Below are 27,972 nucleotides of genomic sequence, written 5' to 3'. Positions count from 1 at the left end.
TGGGTGACTAAAGACTGTTTCTGAGGAGCAATCTCAGTAAGGAGAGGAAAATCACCCTTTTTCCTTTTATCTGGCCCTGGGATGGGCCTCTCTGACTCGGTGGCCCTCTGTGTAGAAGTACTCCCTCCTCCCACTTTCTGCCTGGTTTGTCAGCAGCTTTTTTGCCCAAAGTATGGAGGGAGTTGATATTTACAAGTTGTCCTCATCAATATTATGCTCCAATAGAAAAATGCACATGCCCAGCTTTCCACACCAATGTCTGCATCTGCGAAACAGTGCTGATGCCTCATCATTAGTCATATGCCATATAGACTTTTCACAATCATCTGCCTTGGTTCATGGGCGACGAAATGTAAATTTTTAAGCTTCTAACAGCAGAGTGCACTGTGTTACAAGGAGAAACACACTGCAGTTAGATTTAAAATATATACAAATCTTTTCTGCATTATTTTCTTAACCAGTATGGGGCTGTTTAAATTCTTTTATAAGCAGTTGAGAGCTATGATAGAATTAAACTGCTGTTGGAAAGTTACTTGAATGACTAAATAAGTGTTATACCTTTTATATGGTTTTCTTACTGCAGAGTAATGAAGTACATCGTTACAGAGCGAGAATAATGCAGCTGTAGAGCTCTCCACAGAACTATAAAGCAGAGCCACATTCATGACAAAGGACATCATCCTGCCGAGTGAGGAATCCCTGGCCCACCAGCGAGACAGAGCATTTTGCGCATTTAAAGCACTCTCCATGCCACTGGCGCTCTTCAAATGAGATAAATTTGGCACCTCCGAGAGCTGAAAGAGATTATGAGAAAGAAGGTGTGAATCCAGTATTTCTGGACATAGTTCAGAAACACGACAGATTGTTTTCTGATGTGTGATCAGGTTGTCATTCATATAGCAAACAAACAAACAAATAGAAATCCATAGTCTGAAATGTCTTTTGTTGGCTGAATTGAAAAAAACTTTATCATTAAATACAGTGAGAAATATTTTAAGCAAAGCCACAAGTCACTAGCTTGTTTTCATATCCGGTTATGAACTCTGAACAGAATGGGTTTATCAGAATGTCCATTCAGGTTTGCTGATCTTTCCAACAAACTCTCATGAAAATTGTTTGCAATGTGTTGATACATATAGTTTCTATAGAATGCTGAGTGAAACTTAATTGTTTCCACCTAAGTTTCTTCAAGATGGAGTCTTTTGGAAATTACCAGATCATGGAGTTCCTAGCATGAGTATTTGAAATAAAGTATTGTTGGTTTTTTTTGTTTGTTTGTTTTGGAGTTTTTTTATTTGTTTTGGGTTTTTTTGTAAAACCATGCCCATTTGATTGGGTATTCATAATTTTCTTTGTCCACTTACACATGCAGCATGCACCTGTAACAATCAGGCAGTACTTTTCAACAGCTGAGTCCACACATAATAGAATTACAATGCAGAACACCAGCAAATGCTCTCGGAAAACTTCAGCTATCATAGACTAATGACATATATGTCTAATTATAAATCATCTAAGTACACAAGGATGCATGCAATAGAGCTTTGTTGCATTTGGCAAGCTTTCTAATTGGACAGGTGTGCCTTACCAGCAGGCAGTTAATTCATGTCCAGTTTGATCACATTTGCATTTAAAAACAAAGCTGAAGAAATTACAGACACAAGGGACTTGTGTGTACTGTCATGGGAAGAGTCAAAAAGTGCCTTTTCCTTTATTCTTAAGCATGAATTATAGTGCAGAAAGTACTAAATCAAACAATGGAGGAACATTTCGGCACATAAAAACAACTCCTCAGCAGTTAGGGAACACATGTGATCAGCATGTCCTAACAAGCTATGTTACATGTGATGGAGAGAGTGTCTCTCTAGTAGTTAACTCCTTCAGTCTTTCATTATGATGGGACTATTTTTAATGCTGTTTTCTAAAGTAAAGGTCTGCTTTGAGAGGAGACTGATGACTCATCAGTGTCTAGTCCCCTTTGTAAGATGAGACTCACCTGTAATAGGTTTTTTGCAAGCAGCACACTTCTTGGCATACAATTTGCTGAAACAGTCTACACAGTATGGATACTCGTCTTTGGAAATAAACCTTTGTCCAGACAGCTGGGTTGTACACCCAGCACACACAAAGCATTCTTTATGCCAAGGCTGGTCATCGTAGGTCACTCCCCCAGAAGTTATTACCTAATGCATTGACAAACAAGGACAGAGCAATGAAACAAAGGTGTGAACATGAAGGATTATCTAATCCTTGATAAGTCCTTCCACTTTTTCCCTCTCTTCCCATATGCACAAGAGAAGAGAGTGTGGTCACGTCAACTGTTTTTCATCTGGAACATCAAACCGGCTAACTGCAGTTGAGCTGAACATGCCACTGGTTTGTTATTCTCAATTTTCTCTCACAGGATAACCTCATGGTTTGTAATAAACAGGTTAGTTTCTTATGAAATTTTTTCTACTATACATGTGGAAAAAAGCTTAGCATCAGGCATGCTCTCAGAAGACAAATTCTCAGTGATGGACAGTGGATGAGAAAATCCATGCTGAAATTATGGCTAATGTCCAACTGGAACTGGCATTTTGCTGTCTCACCACTGAAACAGTATTTTAAGTAGGAAGAAAGACAGTAAAGAAGCAGAAGTGAGACAGAAAGGAGATCTACACTGTCAGAAGAAAAAATGGTGTTTATCAGTGTCATCAAACTTCTCATTCCCTGCAACTCATAGCTCTCTACTGGTTATTTCTGAAGAGGGAAATTTCCAGTTGCTCTATCGCTTCCATTTGTGTGGTAAAGAGCTGGTTTCACAGAAGCTGTGAGAGACTGTGCAGAGAAATTTCTGCAGAGATAAAGATGAACTGTAAGATAGTGTTTCTACAGTCAAGTCACATGCACGACAGTGAACAAATGGATGAATACAGTTAGAAAAGGAGGAGAAAAAGTTGGAGAAACTTATTAAGTAAAAATAGTGGCACCATCAAATTTCCCTGGGGAATACAGTTTCAAGGAAATAAAGAATAATACTGGGTGATGTCAGGCAATTAAAAAAATTAAGTAGTTCCTGATCCCCTTAGCATTCCAGTATTGGGCTACTACTAACTCTCATTTGCTTTTCCATTAAAATCTCAATATCTCTGGCACAAAATTCAAGACTCCAGTTTGACAATTTAATCTCTTTGGTCTCAATTTTTGTTTATGGAAACTGATGCAAGTTTAAGTAGTAAAATTATTTTAGCTATTATGTAGGGGCCCTCTTTGCATCCCTAGAATTTTTAAGAAGCAAATCCTGATTATTTCACATAAGTGCTGCTAACCTCAATGCCTCTAATAAACATAGAGCAGAAATACTATATCTGCCATGTGATCATTTAATGCAAATTAGAGGCTAGATGTAGAGACATGGGAATATATAAAAGTACTTTCTAAAGTTTAACTACTGAAGAAAAAAACAGGCAGCAGATTTTTCTTAAATTAAAAACTTTTGTTAGAGGTAGAGGTTTACAGATAAATGTTAAATAACTACAGAAATTATAACTTATTTCATTAAATGAAAAAAAAAAAAATCATGCTTGCTTCCAGAGTGATAAAGGTACTAAAAAATAAGTTAAATTCTACCATAAAAAGCAGATTAAAACATTTCCCTAGAGAACAGTATCACACTAGAATAGTGTGATACTTTGAGTGTTTTCATCAACCAGAGACAATTCTAAAACACGAGAAATTGAGGGAGGGATGAATTGATTTATTTGTATTTGGGGGAAAAAAGAAAAAGTAATTTGAAATCAAGCTTTCTGGTACCTACAGGGGAAGCATCATGTATTGAAACAGTGGGACTCTTGACTAGTATTATCATAATTGAATATTACTTAGTCTGATTATTGCCTGATATATTTCAAGAAAAAAACAGGCAAGACTGTGAATGCTTTGCTTAGCTTAGGTGGCTTATTATGCATGTGAATATATCTGCAAAATGTTGGAAAGGGATGCATGTTTATCAAGGCAAAATCAGAGATTATCAGGAAAGAAGGCTTTTACGTAACTTTCAGTGAAAAACTCAACCTTTGTTAAAAATCACAATCAACAACAAAAGAACCCCAAAGTATTTGTTTTGGTCAGTAAGTTTATTTCAAATATAATCAGGCTTAGATTAATATTAACTAGAGGGGACAGCAGACACTGTCGCAGTTGGCTTTCAGTGTCAGATGCCAAAAGGAAGACTCTGCTCTTACTTTTAGTTCACCAGACATTTTACATGATCCAGCCACTTCCCCCATGAACAATGTTGCCTCATTAGGGCAATTTTTTCATTGTATGTTACATTACCTTTTTGCAAGAGTAGCAATGGTGAGCAAATTGCTTCTCAAAACAGGGCACGCAGTAATTCTCATTGTCTTTGGTGATCAATGGTTTTGTTCCCAATGGTTGCCGGCAATACTGACAAACGAAACAGGATTCATGCCAGGAACTTCCCTTAAATTCCATTTTACGGGAACCTGCAAAAACCCAAAATGAAAAATCCACCCAGATATAGCCTTGTAATGTTAAGTTTTAAATGTTGGGAATACTCTTGTTTTTAATCTTGTATCTCAGTATTGGATTACCCAAGAAAGCACTTATCCTCAATTGAATAGAGTTTCTAAGTATGTACTTGAAATTTCAAGAATGCATTCAGTGCCATATGATCACCTGGCAAAAGACGTGCTAAATTGCCTAAGCTGTGATTTTTAGAGTATCTCCTTATATGAATCTTTTAGGGTTACTTCTCTGTGATATGCTTCAGTTGCTCAGAGTTTCTCTCAGGCCAGCCAACTCAGTGATAATGTTCAGGTACACAGCACTTTTATAAATTAAAGATTAATTTATTGGCTGTTTAGTACATCTATTAATGTCCTGCCCTTTGTCTTCCTTAAACTAAGGCTCCTTCACCTGTAAATGCCTTATTTATCTTACTCAGCTTAAGCTGGCAAGTTTTTAAAAGTAAATATCTTTCCTGTGATAAAGCACACTACGCTGCCTCTTCCTATAGCTCATCATTTCAGTCCTAGATCAAGTTCTTTTTATCATGTTTAATTAGGTGCTTTTGATACAGCGCAAGGACTGAAAGTCGCTCAGTTAAATGTCTGCCAGAGGAGTTTCAGAGCTCTTAGCTCTGTGTACAGGTGCCCTGTACATCTTAATGTCGATGGGTAAGTCTAAGATATGCACATGCATCTGAGAACAATTTTTCCAGTGACTCTCCGCCACAACTTCCTCCCCTGCTGGTAGCATCAGACTGCAAAGAGAGGTGCCAGGTGCTTTGCTGTCCTTTCCACATGAAGAAGAGAATTGCTGACATAACTGATTAATCCCGCAATTCCTATTTCCTGGACTGTGGGGCTAGTGGAGAGAGAAACTACTGGTTGAATTTAAACATTAAAGGTTTGCAGCTTCCTCCCAGTGACCAGAAGGCTGACTTCACTGTCTTTGCCTACTGGGTCTTTTCAACACAGAGCTAGCAAGCTGATGACAAAGAAGTTAATGATTTAGAAACTGGTTGGCATTCCCATGCCATGCCAGTTCTCTATTTGCACTGTTACTCCCACCCTCAGCACTTGCTGCAAGGATTTAGTCTCCTAGACTCTGAGGCAAAATCTGCAAGGTGGATATACACCAGAGGATAATAATGCAAACCCAAGTATATTCTGGTACTATTCTCATCACATCTAGTAAGATGTGCCTATTAGACAACACTTTTTAAAACTATATAAAATTTAAGCAGTGTATCATCCTTAAACTGAACACAACTATATTGCTACAGTTATTTCCACTAATACAGCTTTTATCTGTAATGAAAAGGAAATAAACTGTAAAAAAACAAATCAATGTTACAGGCTGAACCACAACATCAGTAACCTAATATTTATACTAAGACAATAATTCTGCACAGCCCAGACCTTATTGTTTGGCACTAAGATTTACTGAAAAATAAAATTCTTATGTCACTGCCAAATTTATTGATGTCCTTGGCCAAAGGTTCCCAAACTAGTAGTCATGAGGCCATGGCAGAGAGTTTGCAGCTGGTATTTGGAATTACACATGTGATCTGTAAAAAAGTTCAAGCATTGAGGGTAGCTCACTGTTTCAAAAGTTAGGGACCCACTTTCCTAAGCAAGCTGCTTCATTTTGCCACATACGGTGCTGTGGCTTCTCTTAGATGCCTCTGGAGAGGCAGCTTTTAGGCAATCTCTCTGCTGTATGAACTTTACTGGTGTGATAGCAATGGAAGGCCTAGAGGATGTCCTGAACAGACACGACCAAAAGCTGAGAAGCACTTTAGTGGAAAGTGCAGAATTTTCAAGTTTGGTAATGGCAGGAAATAAACCTATCGTAAACACAAATGTATTCTTTTTAGTAAAAATGCTGATAATGATTTGAACGTAGAATGCCATGTTTTGACAGTTTAAACAAAAAATATTTCTGATTGAAAGAAATGGTATAAAGAACATGAACTCAAGGTCTGGTCAATGTGACAGACAGAAAACGCAGATGTCTTGTCTAATCTGGCACTCCTGCTAACGATAGCTCTGTTTGTCTACCTACACTCACAGCAGGCTATGCTTCCTAAGAACTACAGCAGAATCAAGGGCTCAACACGACCACATTTTACCCTATCTTGAACTCTGATATTCTTTATAAGGATCCATAAGCCCTGTCAGTGCTAGACCAGCAGTATCTGCCTGCCCTCTCTTCACTGCCGGGAGGGTACTACACACGAAGTAGTAGTTGTCTCCTGAAAGCTGTTCTGAAAGTCAAGGACTTGTAGCTTGGTTATTCAAGGCTGTGGTTATAACTAAAAATGCAGTTCCATTTTTCACCAAAGGGTCCCTGTTGTCTTACCAGGCATAATGGTCTTCCGGCAGTGGAAACACTTAGATGAATACTCATCAGAGTAGCATTCAGTACACAGCAAGACCTCATCCTTGGCGGCAAATGGTTTCTCCACCAGCGAGCGACTGCATTTGGCACACTTGAAACACGCCTCATGCCAGTGGCGGCCTTTGTAGGCCAGATCCTTTGAGAAAGTAAGTTCGTGTTAATGAACACATTGCTTTACAGTGTTTTTATCCCTCAGCTCCTCCCAGAAATAAAGTGAAAAATGGAGAGCGTTGCAATGGCGACTTGAAGGGGTGACACGTGTGTCTGGCGGGAGGTGTGCTCAGAGGTGATATAAGTACTCAGTGTCACTGTGTTGGTATATTTTGTAGATCTCTGGCAGAGGCCTTTAGGAACTGCTTAGGCACAGGCAATTGTCCTTCCTTATGGAACATCAGAGATATGTTTTTATTGGAAGAATCGTTTGATGTTTTACCATTGGCTTTTAAGGGGAAATAAGTGATCAACATTTTTAATGTGCGCAGGCCACCTGCCAAGAAGTGCATTCTCTACAGACTTTGAAATGAACCTCATGTATTTTTTAATGTTACTACTTTTTCTTCCACTGACACAACCAACACTAAAGAAAGATCATATTACTGCAGAAAACAAGCAATTAAAATCTCATTGAGAATAAAATGGTTCTTAGGAAGATTATTAAAAAATCATTGCTTTTGTTTATACCTAATATAACTCCTCCTAAAAACTTGCAGAAAAATGTTTGTTTAAGACTCAGCAGGCTTAGGGGGATGAAAAAGCTAACAGTATATCTATGAGACCTCAGCTAAGAATTCAAAAAAAGAGCAAACAGCAGATTTTATTTTTCCAAGGTTAAAAAAGCAAGGGAAAAATGCACCTCCAAAAAAAGCCCCCACCTTAAAAAAATAAACCAGACCCTTCCCGGTCTCCTTTATAAGTACGAAGCACAAAAGGGCACAAATCCAATCTCATTTTTCTCCTTTGTCAGGTCTCCACCCTTTAAAGTACTAAGAATAAAATAAATACCATGCTTCAGTTCAGGAGGTGCTGAGCGCTAACCACTCTCATTTGCTTTAGTTAGCACTCTGAACCTAGACTATCATCCCAGAGCAGCCTGAGGCAAAGACTGGGTAAGAAGGAGAGGAAGAGAGCCAAGCTCTAGCACCTTGGCAGAGGTGGGACAACCAGCTGTAGATCTCCATGGGCCACTTTTCTAGCCGACTCTAGCGTGTTGCACTCCTTTCTTGTTACTCCTGTTTTTTTTCTCCCAGTTTTTCCTTCCACTCAGTCCAAAGGCATGACTTTTTGTTAATGATCTTTGACATCGGTAGTGTACTTTGCTTTGTGCTATGTGTACAAGTTTGCTGTTGAAAAATGATGATGAGAGTTTGAGAAGTGTCTTCATCCAAATCAGCATTTTCATTGGATGATTCCTTTACAGTACTGAGCTGTACTCAGACAATGTGCTTTGAAAACCATGAAGTGCTTTGGCCGGGGAGGCCTCCCGAGAGGCTTATTTTAATAACTTTCTGACCTTTTATTTCAAAAGAATGTGGGCAAAGTGAGCATGGGGAGAAGGTGAGCACTACATACTGAACTTGGCAAAACAAAGGCATTTTGATAGGTTTCCTCTGAACTTAAAATTCAAAGTCAAGTGTACAGGCTTTAAATTGAAGTATGGGGTACTGGAAACCTTGTCAAAGACCACAGAGGAACTCGTATTATTAATTTTTATTCTAAAAATGTGGAGAGGTGAAAGGAAAGCCAAGCTCAGAAACACTGCCACTAACATGCCATCTGTGAGATGAGCAAGGTAAGGATGGAACTAAGTTAAAATAAAAATATACTTCATTTCCAAAAGACAGAGAGAATAATTTACAAATTATAAACATGGTTTCTTTTCAGCTTGGCATCTGCATGTCAACACCTACAGTAAAAGTAATTTATCCAATACTGAAAATATTTGTTTCAATGGAAATACCGAAGAAATTCCAAAGTTTCATTCAATCTGGTCCACTGAATTATACCTGCACCCTACCATCCCTCAAGCACTGTGCAGTCTCTGCAGCCAGCAAGTGATTGGAGGTGAAGGAGGGAATCTAGTTATGGTCCACACATACAACACAGCCTTGACATATGTTTGAGGTATATGTATGTGCACATTTCCTAATCTGGACCTTTCCTATTCTGGGAAAACAGCAGTGTTTCTCTCTGCTGTGCGTGGATGTACAACGGCTATGCTTAGGTCTCTTCACCGGTACAGGGATATGCAGAGGGCTGGGTAAAGACTCTGCCTTTAAAGAAATGGGATTTGTGTATAATTTAGCAAAGAACAAGAAGTGAAAGCTAAATTTTTACCTTGGAATCACACTCAATAGGTTGCTTGCATTCTTCACAGGGGTTGGCAAACAAGCTGTCATAACATGTAACACAATAAGCGTTTTCTTCTCTTAATGCATACTTTCTTCCATGAAGAGACTGCAGGCAGTAATGACAGTCTGTGTGATTGCTGGTCATTCTGGTGGGGTTCTCCACGTGATCTGGAAAGATGGAAAAATCATGCAATTCTGTGGATGACCATTTGCTTGCTCAAATAATAGGTAATGCTGCTTTACCTGTGAAAGCTAGGACAGGCATTCCTTGGTCGTTTGCAGTGCCCTGGATTTCTAATGCTGGGCTGTTCTATAGTGAAATGGTAGTCTTTACCAACATATACTGTGTACTGTGATACCTACATAATGGGGAGCAAGAAAGTTGCTTCAGCTTAATCTAGTGGTACTTACACCGATAGGTCAGATACCTGAAAATAAAGTCGTCTTCATGTTCTGTATGTACAACTACTGGCATTATGAGCATTATGTAGTGGATTGTGAGGCATGGTTTATCCAGAAATCAGGGAATGGAGATAGAAGCAATAGTTCAAAAATTAAACCAACTGGGGAATTAAAAGGCCAAAGAGAAGAGGCAAGCACTTTGTAGTGTGTTCCTGGCTTTCTCTTGCTATTCCTGTCTTTCTGCTTATTCCTTCTTTTTCAAAATACCCCCACATCTACCTGACCAAACATAAGGAAGACAAGGGACCCCAAGCTATATGGCTGTTCTCTGCATAATTCCAGCTGTGCTGCTAACATTTGGTGGCAATGTAAGATGACACAAATAACCCTGGATAGCAAAAGAACAAAATATAAAGACAAATAAACTAAATCATAACTCAAAGAAAGTTTCCTTTGTTGTTATTGGAATTTTCTTACATATTTCTTTATTGCCATGTTCTATGTTGGCAGTGCCAAAATACTGTGAGATAGATTATATTTCTGTGCCAGACAAGTGCAGGAAATACCACAAACCTATTGAGAGCCAATTGTATGAGTTTCCCATCCTTCAGTTTTCCAGGCTAAAGAGGCTTGAATAAGCATCCAAACCTCAGCTGCTTATAGATCTGCAATGCTGAACATTTTAAGGATTGTGGAGATCAAGACTTATTTCAGTCTTGTTGCTGGTTGGATCATCAGCACTTTGCTAAAATTGGGTCTTGATTCCTGGGAATGAAGGAAGAAGAATCCAGAAAGTTCCCAGTGAAGCAAACCCAGAAACATCTGCTGGACTCATTGGCTTGCCCTCTTCATTAAACCTGCTGAGTGTAGCTGCAGCCAGCACCAGCAATCATAAATTTTAGAGGACTTGAGAACAACCAGGAAAGGTCTCCTAAAATATTTAAGTATCAGTGACTTTGGGCAGCTGAAATCTTTGCACTTTGTGTAACAGTGCAAATTACTTCATCTTAAACAGATAAAAAGCCTGAGAGTAAGGAAGAGCAGCATATGAAGAACAAGATTCGAGGGAGTGCTTAACCATCACAGAGCTTACATCTAGTCCATTTAGAGTTACTCCCTCATACTTGTTTTTATATACTCACTGCCTGTCTTATACCCATGGTTCAGTTTTAAAAAGGCATTTCATCTTTTTCTGGGTTTCTGCTTTGTGAGATGTAATCCAAAATGATTGTTTGAACTATGAGAAAGAACAATTACTGCAGGTCTCCACTGGCACCAGTGCATAAAGTCAGGCACTTATTAATCTATTCCTGAAGGGATAGTAGTAAGACAGTGGAAGGGGGGCAGGGAGAGAGACTATAATGCTTTTTTCAGACCAAAAGTAATAACTTGATCATTTGGCACAAGCTATGGAAAACTTGTTCCTGTAAATTGAAAATCTTCTGAGCTGAATTGATTTACTGTATTTCCGACTGCCCTAAAACTTTGTGCTAGCCAAGATAGGGTGTAGTAAGGAAATCAAACAATCTGTAACTCAGATCAGTGGGAAACGTGCTTGCATAAAAAATATTACAGATGTGTTTTATGTGATATCCTTGGAATAATAGTATAACAGGGCTTGAAGCTGACTTCCATTTCCTTAAGATCAAAGAGAGAGTTGAATGTGAATTGAATGAACCCCTGTATATAAGAAAATGACATCCATCAGCTTGTACATTTACACAACATGACATATAAAAACCAGACACAGCGCAGTGCATTTAGTGCACAATCACTACATAGTCATCACCAAAACCAAGGTTAAGTTTTGCTCATTTTCTTCTATATTGGGGAAGCAGTATAAATTGGTGGCTAGGAAGACAATCAAGGAATGTTTGTGGTTAACTGGGCTACATATTCAAGGTTGTAGGATAGCCTCAAGACTGGGTTTCAGAGGAATTTTCATTCCTTTTTCGTGGCAATTAGAGTTATGAACTGCATCTGAGGATACCCTGAGTGAACCACCTTTCTGATCTTCTCCCTGCTGAATCAGTACCCCAGCTTCCTAACACAGTTTCATCTCAGCCTAAAAGTGGCAACAGTGAAATCCTAACAGGGCATGCATGAAGAACTTATGTTACTTATAGTGCTTTTTGTTGCACAAAGCTCACCACAAATAGCTTAAGATATCTGCAGATACATCTCTGTTCTCTCATTCTAATGAATGGCGACAGGTTTTTAAGTTATCAAAAACTCTGCATACCCCAAAATTTTCTTAAACAGTGGTTCTCTTGATTATTGTTTTTGTTTTTCCCCAGGAAACCAATTTGTTCCAGTAAGCCCAGGTTATGTGCACAAAGAAGACTCACTATTGTAATAGCTCAGAACTTCCTTATTTGTAATGTAGCTATCCTCCTAAAAATCTGTATGGATGTGGGAGCATATGGGAGTGCTATCACTCCTGTTTTACAGATGATAGTGGTTGCTTGAGAACATTTAAAGGGTATCCCCAAGACCAGAGTCAAAGCCTGGGGGGTGTCCAAAGTTTTGCTTCAGAGAAAGTCTTCAGAGTTTGACCGTGATGATATAAGATCATGTTTGGGAATGAAGAAGTGATGGTATGAAAAAGAATCATGACTTTTGCAAATCTCTTGGCAAAGGTCTGGGTAACCTTTGTGAACTACTTTTACCATTAGACAATGCAACAAAAAAAGTGAATCTCGTCTCCCCCAGCACCATTTACCCTTGCTCCAATAAGTAAGTAATGGTATGAGCACCACGTAGTTAGTAGAATGTTTTTCTTGTGCTTTGATCCTAATCTCTGGAGAAATATGTTTACTTTAAGTTTGCTGGAAGCTAGACTTTGTGTTTTGAAGGTCAGTTAAGAACTCTCTGGAGGTCTGTTACTGTTCACTCTCATGGAATGAAACGCTGACTCCAGCATTCCAGCTGCTAACTCGTGTCCTAGGCACAGGGAAAGACTGTGATGTCTTCATTCCTTGGGAAAAGAGGCTTTTGCTATTTAAATTGGAACAAAGCTAAATACTGTTGTTTTTTTATGTATCTAGTAGGCACGGATACGTGGTATCATTTATAGTGTTAGAATATTCCAAGGGGGTGCAGAGAGATGTTGCCAAGGATGTGAGGATATTGCAACTGCGAGTCCCTGGGGTCAGATTCAAGAATGCAGCAGTCTCATGGTATGAATTATAAAGCAGATGAAAATAAAACAACAGAGCTGGCTAGTCTGCCTGCTGTTCCAGCAGATTAAGATAGAATTTAGCTACAACAAATTAGAAGAGGGACTTTCTGTAGAGTCAAATGGTTTCCTATAAAATGCAGAGCACCAGAAGACTTCCAGTGAAGAGAGCTGTAAGAAAATGGTTGTGAAGTTGTGAAACCTGATAAATGTGGAACCATCAGGAAAGGAATGCTTGTTTTCTCACTGACACTAAAAAGCACAGCCACAATGTTAATATATCTCTTAAAAAACTATCTTTACATTTTCTATAAATGTATGTTAATCCTCCTTGTGTTATATAAGTATAAAAAGCCCAGAAATGTTAATACTACTTAGATGGGAATTAACATACATATGCATGTAGGTATATACATACATGTAAAAATATGATATCTTTTGCTTTATGGCAATTCTAATGGACTATTTCCTGATCTAAATAAGCCTGCCCTTGAACTGCATCATCTTTTTCTTTAAGACCATACAATGATTGGAATAAGGCTGTCTATTAAGAGAAGCATAAAGAAAGAAAAATGGTGGCAAAATAAATCATTGCAACAACACTGAAGGATAAGAAAAACAAATTGATCTACTACAAGGGGGACACCCCTGCAAGGCATCCCAGGTACTTATTTATTTTCAGGTAAGTACATGTTTTCATCTTGGAACATATTTTTACTTATTTGTATGAATTTGCTGACTTCATTTTCCCTATTTTTTTTTTTTTGTGAGAACTGCTGAACAATTAATCACATACATTTGCAACATACATTAGTGACTCAAAGTTACAACTGCATTACAAAGCTAACAATAAAATTGTTAGGAAAAGTTTCTAACAATATCATTATTTTATAAATAAAAGTTTTTAACAATGTTCTGCAAGGAAATTTTTCCTTATTTCAGAGATCACAGGTTCTTGATTTCTCTGGATGCCTGCTACACCCCAGAAATCTGTTATTTTATTGTGACTAGACCTAATAAAAGTCCTGACCCCTCAAAAAAACCCCAACCCACAAGTTAAATGTATGATGTATTTTCAAAACACTGGCAATACCCTTGCTTTGTCTCTTCCCTCCCTTAGAGTAACTGCAAGTTTCCCAGTGATACCTTTAAGTTATACCTGAGTGTTTAAGGATACTAGAATTTTTACTCTACTAAAAATGGCTAGAGAAGCAATAGGAACCAGGGGCATATATTACAGATCAAGTCAAAACAAGTACCTACAGGAAAGCAGAGATACGGGTGCTAACTTTGAACAAGCTGTTTTATCTCTGTGGCACAGCACAGTAATACAAAGTCAGGTCCTGAAAGCATCTGAGTGGGTGCAGAGCTCTTACTGATGCAGGATGGATGCCAACCAGGATGGTTCTGTAGCAACACGACTGTAGTGCTTCAAGGTCCACAAGTGATACAGTTTTGGTGGACTGTCTAGGCAAAGCAGCTCATTTAGATGTTGATCTGGTAACCACACCGTACTGCATTGTACCGTGTTTACACATCCTATGACTACAAGCAAAAAGAACAAGAACTCTGGCTTAACTAGGGGATCGAGCATCTCAGGAATTCTGTAATTTTAACCTTAATTGGTATTGTTGTCTGCTTTTTTTACACCATGCAAACTCAAATGTTGTTGTAGTCATCTAAATTCTTCCTTTATTCCAGTACAGCTTAATTTACTACTTACCTAAACTTTAAACTAGGACAAATTAGAGCAGTGAAAGTACCCCAACTAAGTGATCGCAGTGGTGCAGACATACAGAAATGATGTTGCAGTAAAGACTTGACTAGCCTATGTCCCTCAGACTCTCTTTACTAGCTACAGAGTGGGTTGGAATAGCTTAGCCCCATTGCCTCTACAGCAAGCTAGGTATTTGCTTTAATTCACAGAATCATAGAAACATAGAATAGTTTGGGTTAGAAGGGACCTTTAAAGGTCATCTAGTCCAACTCCCCTGCAATGAGCAGGGGCATTTTCAACTAGATCAGGTGGCTCAGAGCCCCATCCAACCTGACCTTGAATGTTTCCAGGGATGGGGCATCTACCACCTCTCTGGGCAACCTGTTCCCATGTTTCATCACCATCATCGTACAAAATGTCTTCCTTATAGCTAGTCTGAATCTATCCTCCTTTAGTTTAAAACCATTAGCCCTGGTCCTGTTGCAAGAGGCCCTACTGAAAATTCTGTCCCCATCTTTCTTGTAAGCCCCCTTCAAGTATTGAAAGGCCACAATAAGGTCTTGGAGCCTTCTCTTCTCCAGGCTGAACAACCCCAACTCTCTCAGCCTTTCCTCATAGGAGAGGCGTTCCATCCCTTTGATCATTTTTGTGGCCCTCCTCTGGATCTGCTCAACAGGTCCACGTCTCCAGAGCTGGACACAGTACTCCAGGTCAGGTCGCACCGGAGGGAAACAGAGGGGGTGAATCACCTTCTTCGACCTGCTGGTCACACTTCTTTTGATGCAGCCCAGGATATGGTTGGCTTTCTGGGATGCAAACACACATTGTTGGCTTATGTCCAGCTTTTCATCCACCAGTACGCCCAAGTCCTTCTCCACAGGGCTGCTCTCAATCCTTTCATCTTTCAGCCTGTATTGATACCAGGGGTTGCTCTGACCCAGGTACAGGACCTTGCACTTTGTCTTGTTGAACCTCACAAGGTTCACATGGGCCCACTTCTCGAGCTTGTCCAGGTCTGGATGGCATCCTGTCCCTTAGGCATGTCAATGGCACCACTCACCTTGGTATCATCTGCAACCTTGCTGAGGGTGCACTCGATCCCACTGTCTATGTCATTGATAAGGATATTAAACAGTACTGCTCCCAGTATGGACCCCTGAGGGACACCACTCATCATGGATTCATCCACAGAACTTTCAGCAGCAGCATCCAGCTTGTCCAATACAACTTGTACTTGCTACCAAGATCAGCCTGAGCGATTTAGTTGGCAAAATTCAAATTAATGGCTCTGTATGCATCTCTCCTAATGGATATTCTTCCTCTATTGCGAGCCTTGCTAGTGAAGCTCAAGAATTACCATTACAGCAAACCCACTGTACAGAGAAATTAGAGGTCAGAAATAAGCATGTCTAATGTAGTAGTTGAAAGCTGGTTTTTGTGGAAGAAGGGGACAGAAAAGTTGCTAACTGGCTACAGAATTAAACCTAGATTATTTGCTGGATTTTTTTTTTTTAAAATGAATCAACACGTGAGAGGCAGGGAGTGCAATTCATCATTTAATACAAGTACTACACTGGTGCCCAGAGATTCCACTCCAGAATAACTGGCCCTGTTATTCTGAACACAACAAGCTCAGCTGATCAGCAGTATTGCTGGTCAGTAACGCAGCTCCGTGTTTAAGTAGAGACAAACTGTCTTTGGAGTGCTCAGTATCGATTCAAGTCTCTCCCAAGCTATTACCTAGGAACACAAAACCTTTTCATCTGCTCAGACTCCTGGGTGGTGTCAATATCTTCACCAGCAGCAGTACATGAAAAAGAGTAGGGTTAATGCTATGGCCTAGATAATTTCTTTTATTTTTCTGAAATCATTCTTACCCACATTTTTTACAAGTTTTCACATAGTCTGGTAGAGCCAGAATTTTATCCTGTGTTCATTATGGAGCTCATTCTTTTCTGACTACTGTCAGATTTATAGAATCAAATGAAGCCATGAAATATTTCAGCTGTGCATTGGTGTACCTTTTAATGTAAAACCCTGGCAGTATTCTCAGTCACACTCTTTATATTGAACCATAAAACAGGTTTGAGGATTGCATCTGGTACAAAAGGACCGTGTGAAAAAATATACCCAAATTAGCTGGTGAGTTATATACCTAGAAGACATTTAGACAGGTTTAAACTGATTAGCTTCAGCTGCCCAAGTTCCAAAAGCAAAGCAGCCATGAGCCTAAATGTGGATGAGAAATCATTAGTGACTCTTAGACACAATGTTAAAGGAGACAATTTAAAGTAATGTCATTAGTGGTGTACCCCAGGGGTTGTCACTGGGACCAACCCTGTTGAACAACTTCATTAATGATCTGGAGATGGGACAGAGTATACACACAGCTATTTGGCAGATGACACAAAACTGGGAGCAGTAGCTGATACACCAGACGGGTGTGCTGCCATCCAGAGGGACCTCCCCAGGCTAGAGAAGTTGGGTGAGAGGGCTCTCACGAAGTTCAGCAAGGGGAGTTGCAAAGTCCTGCCTCTGGGGGAGGAATAACTGCAGGTACCAGCACATGCTGGGGGCCAAACAGATGGAAAGCAGCTTTGCCGAGAAGGACCTGCGGGTCCTGGTGGACACCGTGTTGAACATGAGCCAACAACGTGCCTTTGCGGGTAAGAAGGCCAAAAGTATTCTGCGGGGCTTTAGGAAGGGCTTTGCCAGCAGGTGATCCTTCCTCTCTACTCAGCACTGGTGAGACACATCTGGCGTGCTGGGTCCAGTTCTGGGCTCCTCAGTACAAGAGAGACATGGAGCTAGTGGAGAGAGTTCAGTACAGGTCCACAAAGGTGACAAAGGGACTGGAGCATCTCTCCTGTGAGGAAAGGCTGAGAGAACTGGGACTGTTCTGTCTGGAGGAGAGAAGGCTCAGAGAGGTTCTCACCAATGTGTACAAATACCTGAAGGGAGGGAAGGAAGAAGAGGGAGCCAAGCTCTTCTCAGCGCTACCCTCTGCAACAGGCACAAACTGAAATACAAGGGATTCCATTTCAACAGAAGAAAAAATCCTTTCACTGTGAGAGTGGTGGAACACTGGCACAGGTTGCCCAGAGAGGCTGTGTAGTCTCCATCCTTGGAGATACTCAAAACCTGACTGGACATAGCCCTGGGCGATCTGCTTTAGGTGATCCTGCTTAAGCAGGGGGTTGGACTAGATGACCTCCGCAGGTCCCATGCCACCTCAACCATTCGGTGATGGACCAGAGAAAGGTTTATCACTGCTGAATGATAAAAGAGGGAGGGTGAAAGAATCCACAAAACCTCAGTATTCCCTTTTGGGCATTTGAGCAGGAGTGGGGTCATTCCCACAACAACAAAACAGATCTCCTGTAAATGACTTGTTGCGAGTCCCCAACTAAGCTAGACATGCACGTAGTCTAAACACATGAGAAATGTTATTGCTTTCAGCTGTAACATTTACATGCTTGAGGCTGAATGCATGCTTTAGAGTTTTGCTGCCTATATCCTTGGAGCACAGACTTTGAAAGATATTTTTAAAGATAATAAAAAAGTGGCTTTTAAAAAAGCATATAAGCAATTAGGTTCTTCATTACAATTAATTGCAATGTTTCCTGGTATTTCAAATCTGGTAAACATAGTCTCTAAATCTTTTTAAACTGAAATACATTCAGTGCAATTGCACGAATTTGGTTACAGAGGAAAGAGCAAAGGAAACTAGTGATTCTAGGTAATTTCTGTCAAAGAAAAACCCAATTTCAGTAAATTCAGCATTTCCACAGGGAAAAATCACTTCCAGCATTCTCAAGTCTCAGCCATGTGTGAAATTAAGAGAGACAGATATTATTTTCTGTGTTGTCACTGAGTGTGAAACATGATCAATATGTCCTTAGTCAACCATTCCAGTACTTAGATATGAGTACTGCCCAAAAGCTGGGCCCTTTTTGATGGAAAGGAGTTACCGGCTTGTCTGTGGTATCCAGTTTACCACAGTAAAGAAGATTTTGTTTCTTTTGTAGCTGCACGCTGGTGCAAGTCAAAACTCCTTTTCCTCACTGATCGTTTTAAATTTTACGCTGGTGTTAATTGTTACAGACCAGACTACAGAAGAGATGTAAAGGTCTGGATGTCTTCAGTAGCCTTGGCTATTTCGATGACTTGGCTCAGAAGGAAATGCAGGCAGTGCTCTGCTCAGCCACTGCCCTGTACAGAACAAGGAATAAAGGAGAGTTTGGGGCACTGACATCTACACTAAATAGACTCCTTACCAGGACTCAGCAGGGAAAGTAGATCTAAAAATTCTTTTGCAATGACTTAAAGACTATGTGAAGGAAAATGGCTATAACTGTACATATCCTTTTTTTCAGTTCAGCAGGCAAAACCATCCTAAGGAAGATGCAAGAAACCCTACAAGAGATGGCTAGGCAACAACCTGCTCCTGAGGAAAGTTTCCTAATCCCTTTTAGGGGATTAAATTCATGCTCTGAAACTTCAGCATTTATAAGCTTCCAAAACTAATATAAATTAAAAGAAAAGTTATTGCATCAGGGTATTTTTGGAAGAAAAAGGAGTTTTCCACTAAGCTTGATCCAAAATGCTCTAACGCTTTTATTTTTAAAATTTTGATGTATTTTAATAAAAAATATTTGTGAATTAAAAAAAAAACCCACTTCATGGAAAATGTCAGTTTGTTTTAGAAAAGTAGGTTTAAAAAAGTGAAATTTGACTGAAAAATATTGGTGTAAAAATAGATCTTAAATTCTCAACAGAAAAATTTCTAGTAAAAATTGAAATTTCATTTTTGATATAAAGTTAAAAATTTCATTCGAAGGAGCAATTTTATAGCTAACTTTTATCCTAGGAAAAAAGATATGAATCTGAGTTAGAGTGACCTCATTTTGAGGGAAGAAATTTGGTAGCAAAAGGACATTTATGCTGGGTTACAGTTTCTTCAGTTAAAATGGTGGGAATGTAGAGATTAACATATTGTACTTGCACGGAAATATTAATGTATTTTCCATCTATCAACCTAAAACCCAGCAAGCACTAAATGTCTTTGAAAGAGAAAAAGAAACATTAAATATTTGGGGCTGGAACTGGTCAAGATGAGAGCTGATCACCGAGGTCACAGCTGATCTCTGGTAATGAATACAAAGCCTTCCCCATTACCCTTTCTGCCTGTTTTTTCCAGTCCCCTTTCCTGCTTCCACCCTCACCTACCATCCCCTAATCATGGAAAAAACTTCAAAAAGTGCTAAAAGAAGAAGAAAATGAAAGTCACAAATGAAGATATGTGCTGAAGTCCTGATCTGCGACTTTTACTAGTGAGTCCACCCCCGGTGTGCAAATCAGAGCAGCACTCCCGAGCGATCTCTGCTAGCGCAGCATCTGCACATCAAACATCTGCCTCCCGATTCCCCTCTATGCCATGCACTAAAGCCACGGTGCCTGCACCGCTGAGCAGAAGTCCGCCAAGGAAACAGCAGCATTTTAGCAATACACTAACACCACCGGGCCGGAACACCGTCTACCTGAAAATGACATGAGCCTGCCTTTGGGACTGAAAGTTTTCCTAGGGAAAACAATAGCGATAGGAAATGATGCTTGTGATACGGTGGGGAGTAAAGTGCTCACAGACCATGAACCAGAACAGCCTTGCCACTAACAAGAAGTAACAGAGCTTCAATAGGCAACGCTGATGCTGACTGCAATCTTTAAGATCTTAATAAAAAATAGGCTATTTCTTGTCTTTGCAGATGCATCAACTGCAGAGACTGGATTTCCCTCACCCTTACATTTTATTTCACAATCAGAATGGCGGATGAAGAGTACTGTGCCTTGTGAGAACGGGCACATCACATGAATTAAAATCCTTTTAAAAAAACCCCAAACCCTACAACTGACTATGCAGTACAACTTTTTCTAGCTGGGTTCTTTAAAAGCCTGTGACCTACTTTAGAACTGCATTAAGAAATAAAATGAGCAATAAGAAAAAGATGAGCAGTAGCAGCAATGTTAACAGCAAGCTAAAATTGGAAAGGATTTTCATTACCCTATTTTAAAAAAAAAAAGGCCTCCTTCCCCCAAAACCACACATAAAACCCCCAAGTGGTAATAAAGCATCTGCTGCAGCGGCACAGCCTTTTCCTTTTCTCTCCCAACTGCACTGTGCCAACCTGACCTAGTTTTCTGAGGAAAAAAATAAACCAAGCTGCAGCACTTTTGTAATAAAAATATGTCACCTTATCACAATGAACCAAATCTAAAGATTTCTGATCTCAGCCCTGTTAATAGACTGTCATGAGCTAGGTGGCATTACAGCTTGGTGTCCTGGCTTTGGCAGGTTAATGTTCACAAGAAGCTGGGAGGGGGCACAGCCAGAAAGGCTGACCCGAACTAGCCAAGGGGATGTTTGATACCATATATATAACTAGGGGAGCTGGCTGGGCTGGGCGGAGAGGGGACCACAGCTCAGGAATGGGCTGACCATTGGGTTCCAGGTGGTGAGCAGCTGCATTGTGCATCACTTGCTTTATACATTCTTTTACTAGTATTATTGTTATTATTACTTCTTTTCTCCTTGTGTTGTCCTATTAAACTGCCCTTATCTCAACCCATGAGGTTTTACCTTTTTCTTCCAATTCTCCCCATCCCACCAGGGGAGAGGAGTGGGTGAGTGGCTGTGTGGTGCTTTGTTGCTGGCTGGGCTTAAACCACAAGACTTAGAAAAAACAAAGGCTACTGTAAGGGGTATCGGTATGTAAGATCCCTACTTCCATTATCATTGTTCCCAGGTATTTAGATTTGTTTTGTTGCTTGCAGAGTTCCATCAGTCTTGGCTGCCACCTCCTTACCAGACTTCCCACTGACAACAGAGATGATCTGGTTCTGCAGACAAGCCCTGGACTGCTTATTACGCCCACAGGAATCATTGTTTGCGAAGCCACTGCTGTATACAGTCTAAGAAATGCTGGCAACAGCAAATGTAGCATATATACCCTCCCTTCACATTATGTGAGCTGTTTAGGGTGACCATTGGTGTGGCAGTCTCTTCTTCGTGCAGAGGAACTCCATGATGGACCTCCACGGACCTTCCCAAGGGAAAACAGGCTTCAAGATGGGCAGTCCCAAGGGGCAGGATCCAGGAGAGAAGGAATGGGCAGAAACATTGAGTAGAGCTAGATCTCAAAGCAAGGACTACCCATGTACTCTGGATTTTTACTGACAATTAACACAGTAGGTATTGCTGTTATAACCTAGCAGTAATGATCCTCTGCAATTGCATTGTCTTTGGAATACAGATAACACAGCCACATTAAAAACATGCATATATTGCCTCTGCTAGGTGGACAGACCATGAAAGGTCTAATCTGGTGAAGAAAACCTGAAAGATGTGGCACTCATTGTATTCTACTGCTTTTACGGTAATTAATTGGTTATACAATACAAATGAGACGGAGGGCAAGAAAGGTTTCCAGGAAAGGGCACAACAACGAACCAACATGAAAAGACACTGTGGGTGTTCTTAAGCAGACTTACTTAACTTCCTTCTGCTTCCCCCTAAGTGTTACATGAACGCTTGCTTTGTCTTCTCTTAGAATAGGACCCCAGGAACACTTGCATATGTATGTAAATTAATGTAGCTGAATACTTTCACTCAATTCACAGATGTCAAATTAGGTGATTTAATATTTTCCGGATTAGGTTTTTAACTCTGCATGTTAGAATTGGTGTCCTGATATCTGTTGGGGAGCGCTAGGCACAATTCACTTCCAAAGCCTCAACATCTGCTCCAAGGCTGCAGTAACAAACTAGTACAATTCGGCTGTGTATGTATTTCACCAAAGATGTGGAATTAGAGCAGGGAGACCTTTTCCTTTTATTTTCTGCCCGGTAATTGTTTTAAACGTACTGTAGAGCTAGAAAACCTTGTTAGTTTAACTATGCATGTGCATGAAGGGCAGGCTGCTGGTCTTTGGGCTGGGGGAAAAAAAAGGTAAAATATTCAGATATACACATTCTTTTATGGCATGTCCTATATTCTCTGTTGATAATAAACCACCACATTTCATTCCAACATAGCAAAAGGATATATGACTCCCAATGTAAAAGCTCAGTTCTAGAAGACAGCTGACAACAGGACTTTTGAAAGCAGTGAACTCCTTTAGGAGTGGGGCTGATGGGAGACAGGGCAAGAAGTGGAGGTATTCAGCTTCTTCTTCTTTGTCCTCTACCGGAGAGGAAAAATAATGGAGTGTTACTAGGATGAGTATAGAAAACAATGTTGTGTGGTTTTTGTTGTTTTTCTTTCTTTTCTTTAAATACATGGCTTTGTGCATCATCCCTTACCCAGAAAAAAAATGTGAATTGAAGATCTCTTGAGTCCTGAGTAGTTGAGTAGATAATGTCCTGTCAAACAAGATAGAGTATCTCATGGCATCAACTCTGTTTTATCTTCAATCCTCATGTCCCGTGAGCAGCAACATTGACCGGCCCTCAGGGAGACTCAGCCCCAGGTTCTGTTCATGTCCTGCCAGTGACCTTTGCCATGTACTTGAAATCTTTGTGCCTCTTACGTTACCTGTTCTGCCTACTTAGGAGATAAGGTCTGCTGAACAATAATGTGACTGGGTATCCTAAAATTTCCCTTAAGCCTTAAAATCTCTGTGCCAGACATTAAACGTATTTCTTTCTATTTTAACATAGTCTATCTTCCTAAAAGTGGCTATGATTTAAAATTAGACCCTGCAATGAGTATACCATGGTATTTTGTCTTTCTTTATTATGATGAGAGGTTACTGACCCTTCAGTTACTGCCCTGCTGGGATTTTTGTAATGTCCTGGCATGTGAAAAGGTCCTTTTTTTTTTTTTTTTTTTTGGCACTATGACTTTCAGAGTGGATTTCTTTCTATGATTATAAATACATGCTATCTAAAAGCTGGTTCCAGTGTAGGATTGCCCTATTCTGATTGAAGGAAAATTAGGGCTAAAGTTTATCTGAACACCCAAGACAGTCGACATTTGACTCAGACAAATAAAATCCATCAGTAAAGTCTTAGAATTCTGGAAGAAATTAGGTAAGAATGAAGAAATTCCTTTCTAACATTTAGGAACATTTTAAGAACATGCTAACTCAAGGATATTGTGGAACAATGAGTCCACTGAAACTGGTAAAGTCTATTCAAGTGATGATGTGACACCTGACACGTAGCAACAATCTTTGCAAACCTAGAATGGAATGGACTGGTTTCAGTACGGGATGATGCTCAGAGGCCATAACTCCGACCAGCTGTCAGGGATAAGGTCAGTTTGAGGAGGAGAATGGTAAGCAGCAGCAGAAACTGCATTAAGGAATAAATACAATTCAAGTCCTTTTTACTAATTTATGTTAAATTTGATAAATGTTTTCAGTAAAAAGTCTAAGCAAGTGATTAAACAAATTAAGAATTCTGCTACTGTATGTAAAAAAAACCCCAAAATGTTTTGAGCTTTTAATTTGAAATGTTTCTCAATGCTCTTCAATTTTCAAGCACCAAACTAAACAAAGATTGACAATTAGAAGATCAGCATGAAACAGTTTTTCCTCTAATCTTTTCCTTTTTTTTTTTTTTCATGCAAATAGAATTCCAGACTCACAGAACTCTAATTATGCCACAATTTTGCATGTTATAATACATAAATGAATCATGATGTGGCTGAATTTGAAACTTGAAGAGCTCACTTGAGGAAGACTGGGCTCCTGATAAATAGATTTACAGCCTAATACTGTTCTCGGCTTCTGACAAATAGAATTATAACCTAATACTCTGAAGTATTTTACAGACTTCTTTTAAAGGTTTCAGAATGCTTTTCTAACAACAATAATCCTAAAACACAGTTGTGAGATACTTGTCTACAGGAAGGGTTAATACTTGTCAAAGCAAAGTAATTGACTTGCTCAAGGTCAGAGAGCAAACCTGGAGGAGTAGGAAGAAAAGAAGCCAATCACTACGCCTTTGCCACTAGATGGGTCTGCTCACCAGGCTGTGTCCGTGGCACTGGCCCGGGATAGTTAAAAACACCATATGAAGGTTGCCAGGTGGTCAACTTGGAGTGCTAGAGGTAGAAAGCACTTCCAAAATTAGCCGAAGCAACAAAATGTTCCAGTTGTGAACTTTGCAATTGTCCTTAATGACTCTGAGGTTATGATTAATATTCTTACGCAAAATGTTCTGGGTGGAATTTTTCCAGTTTTGTGTCAAACCTCTCAGGACTACAGTGGTTGAGAGAGTTCTTAATTATGAAGGATTTTCCAGTGAATTTGGGTTGTTTCCAGACAGTTTTGGATAACATTGTTTTAACTCATTTTTTTCTCCCCAGTGTAGCAAACCCAGTTTACAGATGGGGAACTGAGGCACAGAACAACTTGCTGGAGGTCACTCTGGACTAAATTCTGGTCTCCTGTATGTGTGCTCTGTCAACAACTATGCCACGCTCTGTCACTAGGTCATTCTTTCTATCAATTCTGTATGTACGCACAAAGACATGTCACAAGAAAATGAATATTTTTCTGAGTTATAAAGCATCTGAGCGTGAGGCCAGCAACGAACTAGGGCAGCCTGTTCAGATCCATTATCCATAATATGCTGAGATGTGCAAGAATCTACCAGTCCTTATACGCGGACCTAGAAAAATTCAAAGTCAAAAGCAACCATGGCTGAGAAGAAAAGTAACCTACTAACTTGAATGAAGTAGAATCAAAGAAAACTCAGCCTAAGAAAGGGAAACACGAAGAGATGATAGTTGATGTGTACTGTACAATATCAGAGAAGAACGGGGATATTCACAAAAGCTAACCTAAGCCTACTGAGGCTAATGAACAAGGCACTTTTTATAGTTAAAAGAGACAGATAAATTCCTCTGCAGGGTGATTCCCAGCAGAAACTTAAATTAGCCATCATTATAGTGGCAGCCAAGGGACATTACTTAGCCTTTCTAACAGTCTTATCCCTCACTGCATCTCTGCTATAGAATTTTATTAACTTATTTTTAATACATCAGTTCAGTGTTTTTGGAGTAATGTTAGCATATTTCAACAAAACCATCCTTATTTCATCCTGTTTCCATTTTACAGGAAAATACAAATATATGAAACAAGGAGTTCACAGCCTCCTTTCTCAGCAGAGCTGCGTGCTCTCTTCCCAGAAGAATGAATTCTGTTGCAAGAGTGCAAGTGGAGCATCAGCAGCATTTTGCCATGCCAACTTCCAAACTTGGGGCTCTAGAGATTTTAATAGAATAGCTGAACTGGAAATCATTAGTTTTATGAGCATCCTAGAATTAGCCATAAGACATCATCTGACTCTTAACTGGTAGGGAAGTGTACAGAAAACCTCAGGTCAGTTTTATTCCCCAAGTGATCTAAAAGCCTGAACAACATCTAGAGCTTGTTTAGTCAACAGGAGTGCTGCTCATTTGAACAGGGTCAGAATTTCACCCTCTGATTTTGGGCTTGACATTTGGAAGCATGCTGGTTAAAATTTTCACATTTCTTTCTGGCTGTGCGTGGTTAGGTAACACTAAAAGTTTTAAACTTTTTTTTGAGAAATGAAACTCAGATATGGATAGAAAAGAAGAAAGCTGGGCTTATTGCTATATAGCCCACAGAACATATGTCTTACCAAGTCAACCAAAAATAGACATTTCATAAAATATGACTGCCTGCAAATAACCTGGAGATACCATAGGTCAGAACTGATCGGAATCTCTTTCAAGCAGCTTTTGATTTCATTTTGCTCTAATCTTACAAGAAGGTTAGTATGCCATCTTAAGTTTCTACCCATTACACAACTTTGAATCAAAGTGACTTTTGTGAAACTGCAATAAAATTACATGGCAAGACCATCAGCAATCTGTTATAACATTAATATATTAAATCTGTTACAGCCTGTTCTGCTAAAATACTCCAGAAATGTCAACTTTTCACCCATATTTTTCTTCAGTTTGTGTGACAATATCAACCACAAACAAAAAAAGGCATCTGAAATGTGTTTTCTAAATGTAAGAGATTTGTGCCGAGCTCCAGATATAAAACCAGATCTTTTGAAAATAGGGATGGTTAAAGAAATATATTTTAAAACATTCATATTATTGAAATGGAAATGATATTTGACAGTTTTGTCCAAATTTAATTGTAATCTCATTATCAAAAAGAATACCATTATGAAATCAGGTAGCTGTACAATTAATATACATAGTCTTTAATTTAAGGAATATTTCCATGCTTACCCATACTTATTTTTTAATTCTGCAACATAGGCAGACATTTCCAGCACCATTTCAATAAACAGTGGTATACCCTTTCAATACTACTCTTTCCCTTCAAATTCCAAACCAAAATTATGATCCTAAAAATGTGATAGCTAAAAGATAAAACAAAGTGTCTTACAGAGGGAGAATCTGAAGGTGATACTTGATTTTTATAACAAGTCAAAATATTGCTATAAACACCAGCTTGGAAACTGGTTTTACTTCAAAAAAAAAAGCAAGAACAGTCCACGTTAGGTGTTAAAATTAGTTATGCTAGAAACAAGTGACTTGCCTTATTAGAAAAGCTACTATGTAGAAAGTTTTCTTGCAATAGCAAATAGCTATGAAAGCTTGCTAAGAGACAAAAATAGTGATTCAAATGTCACAGCAAACAGCAAATGTTTTTTTTGTTGGCTTGTTCTTTGGAGTAAACAAAATTAATCCTCATTTCATTACAAAGGAAACCCCAAACTATCTTCCTTGTAAATTAATGAGTGAGCCAATTAATAACATGAAAACAATTGCATCCAAAAAAGGTGTGGCATCTCTTTTGGTACAGAATATAAAAAACTTTTGATGTGTATAGAATTCTTCATCTAATTTCATTAGCAGTTTTTTGTCTGAAGAAAAAAGTTCCTGCTTACTTGCTCAAAATGTTAAGTTAGGTACCTTGTATACTACCACATTTAAACATTAGCAGATAAAGGAATAATGGAAAAGAACCTCAATACTCACATTTGGTTTTAAGCTGCTTCTCTTGGTAACTTGTGCAGCAAAATAAAGGAAGAAATAATTACACGTCTTCACAGAAACAAGCATTCATCAAGTCCAAAAGAAACAGAACACTTTGCCAGAGCTATTTGAGGGTCCCATCAGAATTTGGCTGGATGGAGGAAGGCTGAGGGTCAGTTTGTTTCCCTTAGACCTCATGACATGCAAATAGCTGGCTGCCTCACCACTGAATCAAATCATTCTTTGACATATTGTGTTTACAAATTGCAAATACATACCATGTCGGAGGTTCTTAAAGGAACATATTTCAGACAGTTGTCAAAACGAAAAAAGCATTTCTGTTGAAAATACTAAGGAATAAAAACACCCAAGCCCCAAACTGTTT

General features: G+C 39.3%; 1 protein-coding gene across 1 annotated transcript; it reads right to left on the bottom strand.

Moving 5' to 3' along the window:
• Positions 1 to 273: 273 nt before the first annotated feature.
• FHL5 (four and a half LIM domains 5) lies at positions 274 to 27,616 on the bottom strand. The gene is made up of 6 exons (XM_010573343.1): positions 27,591 to 27,616; positions 9,247 to 9,417; positions 6,874 to 7,048; positions 4,321 to 4,490; positions 1,997 to 2,183; positions 274 to 794 (listed from the first exon to the last, which is right to left on the bottom strand). Exons 2-6 carry the CDS (start codon positions 9,403 to 9,405, stop codon positions 643 to 645), a joined length of 843 nt encoding a protein of 280 aa, XP_010571645.1. The 5' UTR covers positions 9,406 to 9,417; positions 27,591 to 27,616; the 3' UTR covers positions 274 to 642.
• Positions 27,617 to 27,972: the final 356 nt, after the last annotated feature.

This window comes from Haliaeetus leucocephalus, unplaced genomic scaffold (genome assembly GCF_000737465.1).
Source record: "Haliaeetus leucocephalus isolate CR32 unplaced genomic scaffold, Haliaeetus_leucocephalus-4.0 Scaffold384, whole genome shotgun sequence".
In the NCBI taxonomy this organism is placed as follows: domain Eukaryota; kingdom Metazoa; phylum Chordata; class Aves; order Accipitriformes; family Accipitridae; genus Haliaeetus; species Haliaeetus leucocephalus.
Note: the sequence above shows the minus strand (reverse complement) of the source record. Positions and strands in the feature narration are given on the sequence as shown.